Genomic DNA, 19,551 nt, shown 5'->3' on the forward strand with positions numbered 1-19,551 from the left:
TGAATAATGCTATATATGTGAATTTAGTAATTCTATTTAAACATTTTAGTCCACTAGGCTGCTTAGATGAACCTCTAATTTTTTTCCTGATAAGAGAAGTCCTGCATTGTCAGTTGTAGCTATGTCTCATGTCACTAAGCTTCAGCTGGAGGCTTTTGCCTTAAAAGTGTCTGTATCATGTGCCACCCAGAAAACCAGCCCTGCATCCAGCCCTGCATCATTGGTTATAAGGAATAGTGCACAATTTCTACTCCTCATTTCCTCTCAACCACCTGGCTGAGTTAATCTTTTCTTGTCAATCTTTGCAGCCTGCATTAAGTAAGAAGTACCAGCATGGGCTCTCTATTTTATTATTGATTTTTAGTATATTATGTAGTTCTTTCACCTTGCCTGTCTCTTCTTCCCCCTTTTTCTATTTGGGAATAAAAGCAGGTGTTCACCTTTAAGTTGGGGGTTAAGGTCCTCACCCCTCCCACCTCCATTATTTTAATTTTAGTTGTGCCACACATTTCAAGATCTTTGGCATTTTGAAGATTCTTTTTCTTTTTTCCTGGTGACACATTTAATTTGAGCTTGTTACCATCACTTGATAGTGACATAGTTTTTCTCTCTCCCTGTGGTTATACCATTACCAAAATCTTCTCAGTGTTGACTCTCCTAAGATGCAGTGATTACCACAGTCACTCTCCATGTTTACACATCCCAGAGAGGGATTGCATGTTTTCGGGCCTTTAAACTCAGGACCAGAAAGAAGAAAGGAAACTTAGAATATTCTCCCTAGACAGGGCCAAAAACTCATTCATAAGTCCAGAAGCCAGGACTTTAGTCCAGCATTGAGCACTCTCTGACATTGTCTTCCTGTACTAGTCTCTTTCCTTGGCAAGCTTAATTCAACCTCACATGTTCAAGATCTTGCTTCAGGAGTGTCATGGTGTGACTGGTGCCAGGGACTGGAAGCCCCATGTGGGGGGTTTTGTTAGTGTCAGAGGGATGCAGCACATCAAGACAAAATGCCCAGTAAGGGCTGGAACTGAAAAATACCTGATGCAGGTGCAGGTACAGAGTTTGCAGAGTAGCAAGCGGCACCACCCACACAGTACTTAAGTACATGTTTGCTGAAGAGGTACTGAGGCGTGACATCAGACACCTGCACCAGGAACTGGCTACAAGAGCCTGCACAGAGCAGCACGGTAGGGGAGCGAGAAGCAGCCCTACCATCATGAGCTCCAACTCGGTGCAACTGGCAAAGCACGAAGCCATTTCCACAGCAGGGATACCCAGAGGGGTACTTCAACCTTACCAGTGCCAGGGATGCCTGGAAGAAGGACCCCAGCACTCAGACACAGACAGAGGGACACATGAGTGAGGCAGAAATGTTGCTGCCTCTCTTTTCTTGTTTTCCTTTTGGCCTTTTTCTTCCATTGCACTGTTTCTTTTTTTTTTTTCTCTCTCTCTTTTTTTTTTACCTCTGATTGAACTGGCCAGGAAAGGCCTGGGATTGAGCCAACACCTTACGGGCAGAATTGGTTAGGAGGCGTGCTGCCAGCAGAGCCATTTACCTGAATAGGGACACTGTTGAATTGAGAGTGCCCAATAGCTTGTTGAGGACTTTTGTAGTCTGAAGGACTGATTATAGGCCATTTTTAATTTTGATTATGAGCTTGTGTTGAACTGGCATGATTTGGGAATTAACTTTGGACCTTGTGACCTGAGGAACTGCAGTCAAGTAGTGTGCTGATTCTACAATTAGGACCGAAACTTCTTTTCTTTATTAATAAATTCATTAGCGAAAGCATTTTGATTCATAATATCGCTGGGGTAACCTAATTAATTATACATGTGACGTCCCCTTTTATCAAGACGCCTGTCAAGGTGGGAACACACCAAGCCCAGCTGGTTGCCTATAACTCAAACATCAAGCACCATACAGCTGACAAGCCACGGTTGGCATGTGGATGGGGTGTAGGGGTGGAGGAGTCCCAAGAAACACCTACAGTGAGAGTGCCCTAGGGTGGTCTGCAATCTTTGAGGAACCTCCCTTATTTTCCTGTAAAATCAAGACATGGCAGGGAGCAGGGGGAGACCTCCCAAGGGAAAAATGCTCATCGTACCAGCATGTCAGCACAAGCATGGTCCTGAACCACCTGGCGTTACAAGTCTGGCACGGATGGGTACAAGGAGCAAGTCCCCCATCAGGAGCTTAGTGGCATACCGCATCTCACCTCAAATGTTAGCTGTTGCTTCCTGCTCTGCAAAATCCTTTCTGAGTTACTGATCAGGCCCCAAGAATTCTTAGCCTTTGAAAGTTCTAGGAGAAATTCATAGAGACCTGTGTGCTTTAGAGCTAGCACTACAAGATTGTAGAAGGTTCATCCATCAAAATGCTGTGTCTTCTGTCCCTTTTGCAGAGCTGAGTGCCAGTGCCACCATCACTAAATATGGTGCATATTTCCTCAGTACAGCCTGATATGGAGAAGAAAACTTATGTGTTCTAATTCCAAACCTAATCAGAGTGCATTGGTAGTACCAGCTCCTCCTCTAGCAGTGTTATCTTCCCCAGCTCTCTCCATGGAGGTCAACAGCTTAGGTCAACAGCTCCAGGAGATTTTGTTATTCCCTAGCTCACCTTTTTCCTGGTAGACAACCTCCACAATAGACCTGGTACCAAGCAGGCACCATTCCTTCTCAATGATCTAGGTTCTGATATTCTGATTATTACTCGGAGCATGTAAAAAATATGTAAATGTAGCTTTAAATGTTCTGTCGACTCCTTTGTGATAATTAATAATACTTTAGAATACACAGCTATGCATCATTTTTCTTCCAGTACCCAGTTAACATGTCTGAATCAAATTTTCAGTACATATTGTTAGGTGTATTATGTGGAAGAAGAGTTTTATCAAACCCAATTATTCTTATCAGAGATGTTTTCATATTGTACTTTTAAATTTAAACCACTCTCCTGTAGAGTTGGAAGGCTGGCTGATCAAATGTGAAGTTAAATAGTCTATATGTCCAAGGTAGATGAAATGTAAACACTCTCTAAGTGCTGAGAAGTAAATCTGATTTACTTCGTAATTATCTAAGGCAGCAGTTCTCAACCTTTTTAGTCTCGAGACACCCCTCTGTCATTTTGCTAAAATTTAGCTGCACCCCATTTAAAAAACGAACTTATTTATTGCAGTGCATAAAAACAATGACTAAAACACATTTCTTAAACAAAATGAAAAATCATGCATGATAGCCATGGTATCATAGTATTATAATAAATTAGACACTGGAGCCTGGTGGTTCTTGCAAATATCTTTCATTGGTTGATCACAACAAACAATACAGCCCATTTGACTGGGTGCTTGACACTGACTCGTCAGTGGAGGGTAGTGTGATGTCACACTGCATGAGAAGAGCTGAGCTCAACTGACCAGCCCTAAACGGGATGTACAAGCAATTCACTAATGTGACTGCCTTCACTCACAGAAACAGGAAAAGACACCTCTTTGTTTTCACTTGTTTCTTGATTTTGGAAAATGAATAGAGCAATTCTTCTGTTGCAAAATATTCAGACCACAATAGGTCAGAATGTTTTTATTTTAAATATCTGTGAATCATGCATACATATTTGCCTGCCTAGAAGTGCTAATATTGGGTGCCTGTAGACATGCAGGGATGCTGCTCTGATGTGCTGTAATTACAGCACATTGGAGCAGACTTAATTAAGACTTGAGCAGCCTCTGCATTTCCTGTATTCAGCGTCCCCACACTTCAAAATAGTAGCGGGAGTGCTTTAACTAAAGCTTATCAGACAAGCTTTAGTTAAAGCACCCCTGCTGCCATTTTGAAGCGTGAGAAACTGAATACACATGATGCTGCAGGCACTTCAATTAGAGCAGCTCTCAGATCCGCCCTAATTAAAGTATCCTCCCCCCTTCCTATCCCCCTGCACATGTAAAATGTTTGTTTTTTTGCACTATTAACAAAAGAAGTAACTGCAGTAGTTTAATGCCTTTACTTAAAATATCAACTAAACCTTTTTCTAGATCTCTGATCTTGTCCCATTAATTGATATCATGTATGGTTTTTCCTTTCAAAAGAAATGTTTGTTTACAGCACCTTGAGGTGCCACAGGATCCTTTAAATAGAATGGTGCTGTGAGGAGATGAGCAGAAAAGGTAGGTAGATAAACACAAGCTCAGGCTTGTCCCTGCCTGAATGATCCACTGCCCACCAGCCCCTCTGCAAGGAGGTAAGCACTACAATATATAAACTTGTTTTTTAAATTAGTTGCCACTCAGTTCACAAAAAATTATGGAAAAGTGCTTTGAGTCCAATGAAGGGTACTAGAGTCTAAAAAGAATGAGAACCACTGGTATACAGAGTGTACTATATCCATGAATTGCTTATTGGTATCTTATTCTGTGAGACCACAAAGCTTGTTTCTGCCACCTACTGTGCACAAGACAGAATGCTATGTATTGATAGTTGTCTGTTGTGTATGTTTTTTTTCCTCCTTAGTGTCCCCTTCTCACTAAACTTAATTCTCCCTTCTGATGCTAGCCTTATTATTTTATAGTTTGTATATGAAAAAGTGTTTTTGTTGCCTTGACAGTTTTTTCACACTGTTACCGTCATCTCTGGCATAATTATCTTGAAGCTCACTTGGCTTCTAGCCATAAAGCTAGTATTATGGTTTTTGTTTTATAAACTTTCCATATTAATTCTGCTTCTCAAGTATATGAATTTGTTCCATCTACTTCTACTGTTTTGTCTTGTAACATACGAACTTTAATCCTATTTCATAATAGTTTTGTCAGTTTGTCCTCTGTAATATCCCTTTACAATTAATTCATCTAAGAATGAGTTCATAAAATTGTCCTGCAATGCATTCTACAGTCAAGTTTCTAGAGAACTAAAACAAATATCTATCTCAATAATATTGGATATATGGATTACTGTCAAGATTTAATAGGCATAGGTCCTTAATCCCTAAAAATGTTACTTTACTAACATTAGCAAAAAGGTTACTTTTCTAACATTTCTGGTTCACAATCAACTCAAAGTATTTAGCTTCAAGACAAAATTATTTCTTTTCCCTCAAAGAATATATCTAGTTTTTAAGTCACTTGAAGTATTTATAAACTCTTTCCGAATGTGATATATTAATGTAAAATCACTTCTAATTGTCACATTTGCAGAATATCAGATTCAAAAGTTTAATTTATTTAAAACATGTTTAATTGACAGTGATGGAATAGTTCTAGAGATCCCTCCATACTTTATCACCAAAGTAAATTCCATTTTCAATGTGTCTCAGAAGACCATTTGAGGTTGTACCCCAAATCCTGCCAGAAGAATAATACAAGGCACCAGATGAAAGTGCAAATCATGTATCTAATGTACTTCAATGGCATTGATTCTGAGAAAATCACCATTCTCCTTATTTAAAAAAAAGAAATGTAGTTGGTTTCAACACCAAGATTATCACTGTTAACATTAATTAAAGTGTTATATATCAAAGAACACAAGTTTCTCTATTGCCAATAGACTTTGCAATGTATGATGTCAGGAAGATCTTTTCTAAAGGTTGCAATAAGGTAGAAAGGTTGTAAAGGTAGAAAATTTCCACTTTCCTTAAATGTTCTAAACTTACTCTTCAGTTTTCCATATATGCAAAGGAGTGAATAAACACAAACATGAAAAGTAATAGAGGTTCTCCATTGAAATGAAATAATCAGGTACCTTATTTAACCAGCTAGGGACAAGTTTCTTTCTGTCACACAGAAAATCTATACTGTCATGACAAAAATATAGTAGTATTTATTTCAGCTAGGGATTGGAAAATTTCAGTCTTCTAATAACCAGAATATTTTGCAACCTTCTTTCACAGTTAGCTCTTCATCATTAAATTAACTTTATCATTGTTTCATCTTGTTTACAAATTTATTGTAGCCTGAATCTTTATATACTTTTATTTAAATTGTGATAATAATGTATTTATTTTTTCATATCACAGGATTATTACAGAAGGAGGGAATTAAAGACACTACTAATCTAGCTGAATGTATAATACAAAACTGCCATTTTCTGTTGGAGCTATCTTTAGAAAGTAAAATAATAATGTGTATATAAATAAATAATTTGTAAATGTGTTTTGTAATTCTTTTAAGATATAATTTTATCAAGTTACCTCTGTATTGTTTCGAAAAATCTATAAGAAGTCAGTACTTCATTTTTTTTCAGTCATTAGTCATGTTTGTAAGTGGTGATTTCCCACATTTATTAATTTGAATATATTGTGTATTTTCACAATCTGCTTTACAACTCCTCTGGGTTTTTTAATTAACTAGCTTTTCTACTTGGCAATTTAGTTCTCAACCATTTTCTGTTGATTAGTTAAGTACATAGTTTGTTTCAACTATTTGAAAAATAAGAGTGTTTGTGACTCCATTTTAGTCTGTTATTTTCACTAGTAGCCTTGTCAGGAAAAATGTCAAATTTTTGCGTCTGTAAGTTTTCTTACAAAGTTTCTCTCTCTCTCTCTCTCTCTATATATATATATATACATATTTTTATACTTTTTTTTTTTTTTTTTGCTAGGTGGTTGTGAATGCCCTTGTAGGAGCAATACCATCTATTATGAATGTACTTCTGGTTTGTCTCATATTCTGGCTAATCTTCAGTATCATGGGAGTTAATTTGTTTGCTGGCAAGTTCTTCTCCTGTGTTAACCTTACAAATGGGCAATGTTTTCTGGCAGATAAAGTTAAAAATAAGAATGCTTGTGAATATCTTATGGAAAACGATGATAATGTTCGGTGGAAAAATGTGAAAGTAAATTTTGACAATGTCGGAGCCGGCTATCTTTCTCTGCTTCAAGTAGTAAGTGGCCATTTTTTATATATATTTTATAGCTTAATTTCCCACTTTGTATATTGAAATGAAGATTGATTCTCCATTTATCATTATCATCTTATCACATGGCAGTACATACTATGTTAATGAAAGTCACAAAAATCTAAGGGTCCTTGGAAAGGAGGTTGCTTATTAGGATGCTTAAAATCGGGGTTCCTTGAAGATAAGCAAAATATCCAAAAGAGAGGTTATGTACTTATATTTGAGATTAATTGCTTCCTATTTCTTTAATTATTCTTTGTTTTTGTTATGCGCAAGCAGATTAATGTTGATAGTGGTACAAATCCAGCATGTTCTTTTATAGACTGTAGAGAGAAGGAGTGCTTAACTACAGCCAGAATGCAAATAAAAAAGGACTGGTGAGCCTTCCCCCTACCTCCTCTCCCCAAATAAAAAACAGAAAAAGTTTAAGTCTCATCCTAAGTTCATGAAAAAATTCTAGAAATGTTCTAGTATCACATAACCCTAAAAAGAAAACTGGCAAGAGATTTTTATTTATGCCATCTGCCAAGTTGTAGACAGACATCAGTGTTTCTTACCACGGTAGTCAAGTACATTTCCAAAGCCCATCTGCTTGTCAAAGCAAAAAGTTATGTGGAAGGTTAAATTTTGACAATTAATTCAGAGGGGGACCAGGCAAAACTGATTTTAAACCATAGTTCCCACTTTTTTCTCTGTCCATATGGTGTGTTCTCTGTTTTGTTCTAGTGTAATCACTTTTGAACCATTACCAGTTATTCCATTGTTTTCTTTTGTTATGTTATTCTAAGCCAAAAGCTTCAATAGAACCTCTTAGTGCTGGAATTCAGAGCACAGGAACTTTTCTTGTAGTACCATCTGCAGAGTAAAACCAATTCGAACAGGAGCACGTATTCCAAATTGGCTTCACTTGGATCAATGCTCCTGGGAAAATATTTGTCCTCATAAGCCCATGGTAATTATTCTCCCTCACTCTGGAGCTAGTCCTGCTTCAATGTTAGCATGCTCCCATTTTGCTTGCTCTTGGTCTGCAGTGAGGGCCAGTGTCTAATGTTAATGAGCTCTAGCAGTTTCATAATGATTTCATCGGTGTCTCTATCTCTTATATGCATCACATTGGTAGGTTTACTTGCATATTTATATATGAATTACACATACAGTCTGCCAATAGTTATGTTGATTTAGTAACGTTAAATTTGTAAAATATTGTATTATTTGGAATTACCTGACATTGATACTTACACAGTAGAGATTACAGTAGTAGGAACACATGGTTTTACTGGTTTTTATCCTAATTGATAAGCAGTTATTAAAAGAAGAGACATGCAAATGCCAATAGAAAATCTCTTTCAAATAACCTTTTGATTTAACAAAACTCATGTCAGCTGTGTCAATTTGTGCTTGAATATTTGAGCAATATTTTTCTCATTAATGTTAACAGAAAGTGATTTCAGCTACACAGAAAGAAGTTAGATTTAATAAGGAAATACAGGGAAGAGGAGAGTAGTTTATCAGTTACTTCCCTACTATAGTCCACAGTTTCTCCAAAATTTTAGTGGCAGTGTTATAAATCTACACACCTCGCTTGTGCATGCCAAAGTTGCTGCAAATACCGATGCATTGTGTACCAGTACATTTATGACTAGCACTTTATCCATGGTTATTGGGTCTCTCTTGCCATTTGATCTTCAAAGGGCATTTTGGCTTCTAACATTCACTGTTTCTCTACTCCACCATAGATTTTTACAGTGAAAAATTACAGTTCATCTACCGTTTGGAAACCTTCAATACCTAGGGAATATTCCAGCACTTCTTCCCGGGTCTTTACTCAGTAAAAAAATTTGGTTTCTCACATATTTGATATCCTTCTAATTCCTTTCAATAGCAGCTGTCTGAGTCCAAAATACAAAAAAAATTAGTGGGGAGGAGGAAATATTTGAATTACTTACAGGTGCTTTTAGGTAAATTTAGAAGAAAACATATGGGTATCCTTGTAGGTAGCTTGATGAAAACAATTGTTCAGTACTCATTGGAATCTGAAGAAGTAAAAGAAAGATTAAAATGATGTGCTTAAGGTTACATCTCATATTTGGAATATTCAGTTTCCGGAGCTCAGTGCTGGTTTCCCCTCCCTCCTGTCAGGGGCACTGGGATGGGGCTGCACTCAGGCCAGGCGGCAGCTGCTCTCCAGGCTGCTGGGCTGTACATTTGACTGGTTTGGCTGAGCTGCTTGCCAGAGCTTTAAACCAAGCTTGCCCGGGGATGGGCAGACAACCATCAGAACAAGTCCAGGAAGAGTCAAACACACAATCTGCAGGTCAGGAAATACAACCAAACTTAGTCCTATCCCATCCCATGGATGGGATGCTCCCAAGTGCACAGAGAAGCCTAGGGAAATTTGCACAACACTTCCCAGAGACGAGCCTATGAGCTCCATTTCATCAACCTGCTGGATACTAGAGATCATGGACTAAACATAGACATTGGATTTTTGATACATTATAATCTGCCTGGCAACTGACTCCCCAGCCCAGCCCCTGGCTTCTTTACTTTTCATTCCATCCAGGAAGAGCACACACCAACTGCTGAAACTTCCTTAGCCTGACAAAGGGTTTTTGAACCCGAAAGCTTGCTTAATAACTATTCTCCAACTATTTGGGTTGGTCTAATAAAAAATATCAAATTCACCCAAGGAACCTTGTTTGCCTATGTCCTTAGACCAACACGGCTACAACCTAAACCCCTGCAGAGAAGCCGAGGGCTTCCAATGGCAGACTTAGCTGCCTATACACTAATGCCAGGAGCATGGGGAACAAACAGGAGGAACTGGTCCCCTGCTAAGCAGTAACAAATATGATCTCATAGGGACAACAGAGACCTGGTGGGACTCCACTTAGGCCTAGACTACAGGTATAGATGACTATACTTTATACAGGAGGGATCGAGCTGATAGGAAGGGTGGGGGTGTAACTCTCTGTGTCAAGGAGCAGTATACTTCCCTGCTAGCTGACATTAGCACCCAAGAAGGGTGACTTGAAACCTTATGGGTTAAAATAAGAGGAGAACATGGTGAAGGGGATATAACCAAAGGAGTCTATTATAGACCTCCTAACAAGGAGGAAGAGCTTGACCATGAATTCTCTAGGGAACTAGCAGAGGTGGCATGCTCTTGGTGCATGGTTGTCATGGGTGATTTCAACCTCCCTGACATCTCGTGGGAGGAGCATTCAGCCAAATCTGATCAGTCATTTAGTTTCCTTGCCTGCTTTGATGAACTATATCTGATTCAAGAAGCCCACGGTCTGCTAGATCTGGTCCTGGCCAAAGGGGATGATCTCATTAGTGACCTGGGGACTGACGAGAAGCTTGGTAACAGTGAGCATGAATTGATCACCTTCCTTATCCATCACAAAAGTGGCAAATCAGTCAGCAGTGCAGAAATCCTTGACTTCAGGAAAGCTGACTTTCACAAGCTCAGAAGGCTGGTTGTTGAGACCCTGAATGATCATGATCTGACAGGGAAGGGAACCCAGGATGAGTGGTCACTACTTAAGGACATGGTCCTAAAAGCTCAAGGGAAGTTCACTCCAGTCCACAAGAAAAGTAGTAAAAGGGCTGGGAAACTCTTTTGGCTAAACAGGGAACTCATGGACCTTCTTAGTTTTAAAAGAGAAGCCTATAAGGGTTGGAAGATGGGTAATACCTCTACGGAGGGTTATGCAGGACTGGCCCACACCTGTAGGGAATGGCCCAAAAAAGCCAAGGCCAAAACTCAGCTCAGGCTGGCTATGGGAATCAAGGACAATAAAAAGTCCTTTTTCAGAAATGACTGAAGTCAAAAGAAAAACAAAGGCAACATTGTACCCCTGCTGAATCAAATGGGGCAGCTGACAACCAACACCCAGGAAAAAGCTAATCTCCTCAATGATTACTTTGCATTGGTTTTTCACCAGCCCAAGGGGCTCACCTGCCTGACTAGACACAGGATTACGAGGGTATGGGTGACCATACTCCTACATTTGGTGAAGACCTTGTGAGGGAGCACCTTGAGAGGCTGGACATCCATAAGTCAGTGGGCCCTGATGAAGAGTGTTAAAAGAGTTGGGGGTGGGGGGGAAGAGGTTGATGTCATATATTTGGATTTTAAAACAGCCTTTGACTTGGTCTCCCACAATGTCCTCATGGCACAATTGGAGAACTGTGACCTTGACATCCTCATGGTCCGATGGCTGGGGAACTGGCTTCACGGTTGGACCCAGAGAGTGATGGCCGATGAAACCAAGTCAACATGGCACATGGTGACCAGTGGTGTCTCTCAGGGTTCAGTACTTGGACCAGTACTCTTTAATATATTTATTAACAATCTGGATTTGTGTCAGTAGCAGACTGGCTAAATTTGCAGATGACACCAAACTGTGGGGATGTGAGGATACACCGAAGGATAGGTTGAGGATCCAAGCTGGCTTGGACATTCTCACAAGGTGGTTGGATGAAAACCTGATGACCTTCGATATAGAAAAATGCAAGGTGCTCCACCTCAGGAGAAAGAACCCACACCACACCTATAGGCTCAGCAGTGCTTCACTCATTAGCACTGTGTCTGCAAGAGACTTGGGGGTCATGATTGACCATAAGACGAATATGAGCCACCAATACGATGCCACAGCCAGCAAAGCAAATAAAACCCTGGCTTGCATCTACTGATCCATCTCAAGCAAGACCCAAGATGTCATTCTCCCATTTTACTCAGCTTTGGTGAGGCCGCAGGTGGAGTACTGCATCCAGTTCTGGGCTCCGTACTTTAAAAAGGATGTGGAGAAGCTTGAGAGAGTCCAGAGGAGAGCCACACACATGATCAGAGGCCAAGAGAGCAGGCCTTATGAGGAGAGGGTGAGACACACAGGACTCTTCATCTTGGAAACACGTAGGCTCACAGGGACTTGGTGGCAGCATATAAGTACATCAGGGATATACATCAGGATCTGGGAGAACGTCTGTTCACCAGGGCTCCCCTAGGGAAGACGAGGTCCAAAGGTCACAAATTGCTGGAAGACCATTTTAGACTGAAGATAAGGAAAAACTTGTTTACTGTCCAAGTCTCCAGAATCTGAAACACTCCCTCCAGTGGGAGCAAGTGTAAGCACCTACTCTGGATACTTTCAAGTTGCGTTTGGATGCTTATCTTGCTGGGGTTACCTGACTCCAGCTGACTTTCTGCACTTTGGGCAGGGGGCTGGACCCGATGATCTCACAAAGTCCTTTCCAGCCCTAATGTCTATGAAATCTATGAAATAGGATCAGTATTGGCTGCCCATGGCTTGATCATAATCAGCCAACGGTATTGGCCCAAAAAATCTACATTGGTGCACCCCTAATAGTTTAGTTTAGAGAGAAGAAGGCTTAAAAAGGGCCATGAAAGATGTGCAGAGTACTTAATATGATGGGGCCAAATAAATGCTTTTGTTATTTCTTAATGGACAAGAAATAAGAAATCATTTGGTAAGATATAGTATTAGCCATTTGCATAACTAGCTTATGGAACTTGTTTTCACAAGATACTCTTGAGGCTTGGTAGGATTAAAAAGGGGATTAATTTATACATGAACAGTTGGGACATAACACATAACAAGTATGAAACATCATTTCCAGAGCAATAACTAAGCACTAACCAATGGGGTTAGAAAGAAACTCCCCTGAGATTATTCCATAACTCATTATGTAGTTTCTTGCACCTTTCTTTGAAGCTTGAGGGTGCCAGAGACAGAAGAACATTAATTGTTATTCTGAAGGAATTATGGTAATTCCTATAAGGAGTCACTGAGCTTGCTTAATGTTTTGCTATTTCTTCTGGCATTACTGTGACTGCAGTCTCTATGGGGAGTTATTTGTCCCTACACATGCTCTGTTTTTAAAAAGGCTTCCTGCCCATGCTGTTCCTGGAAGCTGTTCTGACTAGAAGGTAAATCACTGCACTTACACCTGTTTTATGAAATGGGGGACCTAGGCTTTTAGGATTAATTCTATATTTAATTATCTACCAGCAGGGCACACAAATGTAATGCAAACTGAACAACAGGTGTCAGTGAAAAAAAAAACAAATACAGTTTCTTCCTTTTTTATTTACCAAGACCTGCACTGTGTTGCCAGAAATAAGTAATTAGCCATATCAGAGGCAGTTAGGCAAGTCAGGCAGAAGACAAGGTTGAGATCTACCTTGGATTAATGGAAGCAAAGATGCATAAACTTTCTTGAGGCACAGCTCACTTCATCAGATGCTATGAAAGAACACGCAGGCCATCAAATAGAAAGCTATCTCCAACCACTTTTGCCTCTCTCAGCCCTACCCTCTCTCCCTCCTTTCTCCCCACTTCCCTGTATTGTGTATATAAATCATTAACTTCTATTTGATAACCTGCTCTCTGCTGTCCTTTCATAGCATCTGATGAAATCAGCTATGTGTGGTGAAAGTTTATGCATATCTTACTCAGTTATTCTATAAGGTGCATCTCTACCTTGTCTGTTGTCTCCAGGAAGTAGCATAGAGACATCAGGACTGAAAGAGCCTCTGTCATTTCTTTTCTCAGCTCCATGTTCAATCCCCTGAGTGGTTTGCAGGTGTTGGACACTAGAAGGAAGATAAATGCATCATATTATAGCAGTCTCCTCTTTTTTTATATACTTATCCTATGGCACACTGCAGAACAACCATTATATTTTTTCTCCAGTCCTTCAGAATAACATGGAAAGATAATTTTTTCTTGAGGGAAGAATACAGCCTGTTCAGCTGAAATTTAACTCTTCTCTAAACATGCTGGCATCCTCTCCATTAGTGGGGACTGACCTTTTTGTCAGGGGTACTGCCTCCATGAGTGCCACTGCCCACCCCTGCCCAATCTGCTGCTCTCCTTTCTTGTTCTTACCTATCTGCAGCCATGTTCCCTGCCCCCTCCTTGATCTGTCGTGCCACACACAGAGACACTGCCTGTGTCACTTGTGCCACTGTGCTGCAGGTTGCCCTGCCCCCTTGCTCTGCATCATCCTGGTCACAGCTCACAGTAGATTTTCTGTAATCTGTAAATTCCTTGCCTGACTGTTTTTGCCAGTTAGATTTTGAAGTAAAACATATTAAACTGTGGTGACAACATACTCACTTGTGCCTGTGTTAGATGTCTGTACTTACATACCCCTAAACAGGTTTTTCTTCAGTCATTTCTTCTTTGACTATTTACCTTTTTTTTACTGTGAATGCTGATGACTAGAAAAGGAAGATCTATTCTAAGACACTCCTTGAATATTAACACATTCCAAGCACTGCTAGCTTGAATCGAGACAAGAAAGGCATGTCCAGACGAGCACGCATGTGCAGCTCATGGCACTGCAGACCTGGCTGCGGCACCGCAAACCACATACACCGCATGTACAAGGGTTCACCACACTTAATTTGCAGTGCAGTGGAGGGGGTTTTGACACCGGGAAATCCCAGTGTCAAAAAAACCTGCACCAGAAAAAAGCAAGACAAGGGAACGTGGCACCAGTGCGCACCACCCAAAACCAGAGCCTGGCTGGCCAGAGCCACACTCCAGCTGCCAGCCAAGCTTTGTGTGCCTAGATTGCCACCACTGGAGCTCCAGGAGGCCCCTGGGTGCTGACCCTAGCCTCCCCTACCCCACCTGGAGCAACTTGCCATGCACTAGAGTACATATGCAGGGGCGTTCCCCTGGGAACAGGTAGCAGCAGTACAAGTATGTGGTGCTTCTTTTTGTCCCTGGGGAATGAACATTCCTGTTTGTGGGGACATGCATAAAGGTTATTTCAGGAATCTCATAATATGTACCTAGTGCAAGGAGAGAAGGACAGAAAACTAGGCACCAGTAAGTACAATGCCATTATTTAATGCAGGTTAGGAGAACATGTTATAAATGTAGAAGAGTCATAGGCTTGCTTCTATAGTCCTGGGCAGGAAATCTATTGTTAGACAAACCTGACAATAGCCTTTCCAAATGGGAATTCCTTTGTATTAAAGTGACAGTAGAAAATTAAAGTAAAATGTGTTTGTACATAGCCAGTACATCTTATATTAGCTTGATTTGTTTCTTGGGAAAACCTTGTCCCTCCGAGGAAGGAAAATGTTAAAATTCATAAAACTTCCAGAGTCTGCTTATCTTATGTTTTTTCTCTTTATTGTGTTCGTGTCCCCTTCCTGAAAAATCCAAGCTCAGTGGCTTATTAAATCTTTTCTCCAGTTTGCAAGTCAGAAAAAGAAATATGACCATGTGCCTTTCTTGCTGAGTCATGCAACTCAGAGATTGACTGCAGCTCAGCTCAGGTATGAAATTGTGAAGAGTTTGCATAATAATAATTTAAACAATGAAAAAATCAGAAAAGGCAACTAAATTGATAAATTATTTTTATGATTCATTTGCTCATCTCTTCCAAGGAAGCTGTCTTTAAATACTCTTTCATTGTATGGCCATATGCAAGCTCAGTGTGAAATATGATTGGGTTATAAGTATAAATGCTAGGTTGGTTTTTTTTCACCTGAAGTTTTACCCTGAAATTGTAACATATCAAATACTCTCTAGGCTACATTTAAAGGATGGACGGATATCATGTATGCAGCTGTTGATTCTGTAGATGTAAGTACAGTTTCTAACTTTATTTGTGTAACTTGGATAGACTTTAACATCTACATCATACTCATTTTATATCTAACTTGAATGGCAGTGATTGTGAAAATTTAAAGATTTGTCTAATGTTCTCTACAGACTTTGTTCTATAACATAATTAAGAGAACAGTTAAATAACATTTGTATTCTCCTCCAACTATAGTTACCCCTACATTTAAAACAAGATATACATTTCAGAATTAAAGATGCCAGCATGCAGCCAGATATGTGGGCAGTGAGATTTTCTTGAATTCCCTTTTTATGAGTTTAATAAAGCATTCTTTGGCCTAGAACCCTATCTATCTGAAGTACAAAAGTACAAACAATGAGAAATCATTGTTAGACTACAGTTCACTCTAATGATATCTACAGTTGTTAAGGGCAGGTGGTGTCAGGCACCAGATAGGATGGGAAGGGGGTTTTACGGGAAGAATGAGATAGATTACTTAAATCACTAGTCATGGTCTTGTTCAGTCTATGAAGCAATAAGTGGAAAATGATTTCTTTATTATTGGAAAATTTTAAATACTGGGCTAATGAAGAAAAAACTAATTGACCCCTCTGTAATAACTTTATAGTATGTTCTGTACTCCCTAGGTGTATTTGAATTACTTGCACAAAGAATAAGAGCCAAAATCAAACAGAATTCCCTTAGTTTTATTTATTTATTTCAAATCTACTACTGTATATTGCTTCATGCTATCTGTTTTTTGTAACATCATATACTATGTTTTGTTTTAATTTTATTTAATCTGATAGAATGTGTAAAATGTATCTATAATTTTGTTTAATCTATATTTTACTGTATTTTAAATGATTTATTTATGACTTTTACCAATAGCTTTAAATTATATTGCATATAATTTTATTGTGAATTTTAATTGTTTTAATGAAAACTGTGAATAAACTACTACTACTGCTGCTACTACCAATTAAGTTAATGTGTTTCAGATGAGGAAAAAAACCGTTTAATGCAAACTATTTATAATACATGTTACTACTTCAATAAAAATAGGTTCACAAAGACTAAGCATATTTAGAGTACTGCTACCGCAACAGGTTGTTTTGTTAATGGAGTCTGACTCTTGCACCAGTTTTCAAAAATGGTTGCCACGAGTGCAGAGAAAAATTGTATCTGTACATGCAAACTGTCACTTACATATGCACTTAAAATTTTCTGTGTCCTGTTTACATATTCAGTTGAATATTTGTTGTATCTGTGTCCATGAAAATATGCTAGTGTAGGATTTTAGTAGGCAAATTAACCATGCTCTTGTGCTAAGTTTTGCTATTTCTTCTTTTTGTTTAGATAAATATGCAGCCCAGCTATGAGATTAGCTGGTTCATGTATATCTATTTTGTCATCTTTATCATCTTTGGCTCATTCTTCACTTTGAACCTTTTCATTGGTGTCATCATCGACAACTTCAATCAGCAAAAGAAGAAGATAAGTATCTTTATTAGTACCTCAGAAAAAGCTGAATTTTAAAGAAATGACTTGATCCTTACCAGCTGGTTATTTTATATGCAGGGACAAAAAAAATTATTTTAACTTTCTCACAATGATAATAATAAAGAGAAAGGGAATAGAGATAGCAACTGCTAAAACTGCTTCCTTTTTTGTTCTGTATAATGAGGCAATAGCCTTTAATTTTGAAAGTTTTTAAAAGAATTTAAACCTACAGTGGTATCCAAAGACCACAATATGTTGTTCAGAAGATGCATATAATTTCTTTCTTCATAAAGCATGAGGGTATCAAAGCACTGCTCTAAGGAAAGTCATACCATTAATGAGATTCTGTGCATCTTGGTGAGAAATGTATGTCAAGAATTTGTTGTGAATCTTACAACTCCTGTTTCACCTCATTTTCTCACATCTCTTCACCACATTTTCTGCATGTAGGAATCCTCCTGCCAAAGTGGTCTAAGTGGTCTAAACAAATGCTACCCAAACTTTCTGGGATGTGGGCCAATTAAGTGGTTCAGGGCTGGTTGGCAGGCCAAATCCAGTGCACAAGATTATTTTTGCCTGGTTGAATAGGCACACCTTCCTGGTCCCATGTGCACAGAATCAAACCTCTGTCCATGGCCCAGATCTCACACAGCCTGGCCCAATCCACCGATCCTATCCAGCATAATGGGGCCAGGTCATCTGGCCATGGAAATGGGAAATAGGGCTGCAGGAGAATAGTGGCAGCATTAACTGCCCCATTCTACCACCAGATTTCTGGACCTGTGGGGAGCCCCACAGGCCACATGACATAGCTCTGCAGCCTGGAGCTAGCCTGCAGGCTGGAGGTTAAGCCCCACTGTTCTTGGGAGTGATACACAAGTTCCTTCTTGATTTGTTTGTGGTTAACTAAAATGCATGGAAAAAAATATTAAATATGCAAATACTGAAAATGTTAAAATTGTCTCTTGACTTTCTATCCATATGAATGTTTTACTGTTCATTTCAAGTGCTTAGTGGTGAGGGTTCATTTTCACTTTCACATTATCCAAGCCTCTCCATCTTTCAGCTTCCTCCATGTTACCTGGCTTCAAATTCTGCCCCTTTTGCTATGGGGCCATGTTTGCTGCTGCCAGGCTTGTCAGGAGCTTCCACTGCCTATGGAAGTCATATGTCTCCAACAAAAGCAGTATCTGCAAGTCATTCATTTCTAAGCCAGACTCTAGATTTACGTCATGAGTAAAATCATGGGGTCAGTTTAAGATGGCAGAGCTCAAGACTTACCTAGTGCAAGCTCTTTTTCTTGAAGTCTCTTGGCAATGGCATCCACTGAGAAACCATCCTCTAGTCAGTCCACGCCCAGAGAGAGCTTAAGGAAAAAATCCTATTACCTTTTAATTCAGATACTCTGCTTAGCTTGGTAGATAAGATGGTGGTGGTGGTGGTGGTGGAAAAAAGTTATCTCACTAACCACACATTGTTATTATGAACATTTGGAAGCATATACAGATTCCCAGTGACTTGAGAAATGCCACAATCATTACCATGTTCAAAAAAAGGAGATGGATCGGGTTGCAGCTGTTATCATGATATTACACTCCTCTCTATAGCTGGGAAGATCCTCACTTGCATTCTCCTCAGTAGACTCACTTTCCTTGCTGAAGTTCTCATTGGCACCCAAGTTTCAATGTGGTTTGAGACCACAAGTATGAACTTTGTTGCTAGATAGCTACATGAGAAATAGCACAAACAACACTGAGATATTTACATGGCCCTCATTGACTTGATTAAGGCCTTTGATTTAATTAACAGGGAGGCTCTATGGAAGATCCAGATGTGATTTGGATGTCCACCAAAATTTGTTACCATTATCAGACTCCTTCATAGAACCATAGAAAATTAGGATAGGAAGGGACCTCAGAAGGTCATTTAGTCCAACCCCCCCACTCAATTCAGGACCATCCCCAACTAGATCATCCCAGTTAAAGCCTAGCTGGGTCTTAAAAACCTCTAAGGATAGAGATTCCACAACGTCTCTGGGTAACCTGTTCCAGTGTTTTACTACCCTCCTAGTGAGAAAATTCTTCCTAATATCTAATCTAAACTTGCCTTGCTTCAAATTGAGACCACTACTCCTTGTTCTGTCATCTGTCACCATGTTGGCTACAAATGTCCAACTTGGGATCCTTAAAATTCTAGTTTATTAGGCAGATTGAAACACTGTAATCATAAACCTTGGTGCGGGTCCCCCCCCCACACACACACACACATGCACACACATACACACACACACACAGTAGCAAGCTACAGAGTCAAGTATACCTATCCTACAAGTGCTGGAGTCTGTCGTTGAGGCTTCTTTCAGCATGGTGTTATCTTCCAGAAGGGGGTCGCCGGCTGGTCCTTCTGGCTGGACAGGTCTGGTCGAGTTGGAGATCAAGAGGGTGCCCCTGAGGGTCACTTTTCACTGCCTTTTATCTGTCCTTGGCAGACTTTGGTGACTCCCCAGTTTTCAGGTTTGCCCAATCCAGGGGTCATTGACCCTCG

General features: G+C 39.7%; 1 protein-coding gene across 1 annotated transcript in view; it reads left to right on the top strand.

Annotated features, from left to right (window-relative positions):
* The window catches only part of LOC102370516 (sodium channel protein type 2 subunit alpha-like), a gene marked incomplete at its 5' end in the record, with an annotated part of 86,768 nt that overhangs the window by 53,389 nt on the left and 13,828 nt on the right, over nt 1–19,551 (top strand). Inside the window, 3 exons of the mRNA XM_025194544.1 lie at nt 6,595–6,876; nt 15,471–15,524; nt 16,864–17,001. Coding sequence (XP_025050329.1) covers nt 6,595–6,876; nt 15,471–15,524; nt 16,864–17,001 — 474 coding nt within the window. The remainder of the gene's footprint in view (nt 1–6,594; nt 6,877–15,470; nt 15,525–16,863; nt 17,002–19,551) is intronic.

This window comes from Alligator sinensis, unplaced genomic scaffold, assembly GCF_000455745.1.
Source record: "Alligator sinensis unplaced genomic scaffold, ASM45574v1 scaffold1414_1, whole genome shotgun sequence".
NCBI lineage: Eukaryota > Metazoa > Chordata > Crocodylia > Alligatoridae > Alligator > Alligator sinensis.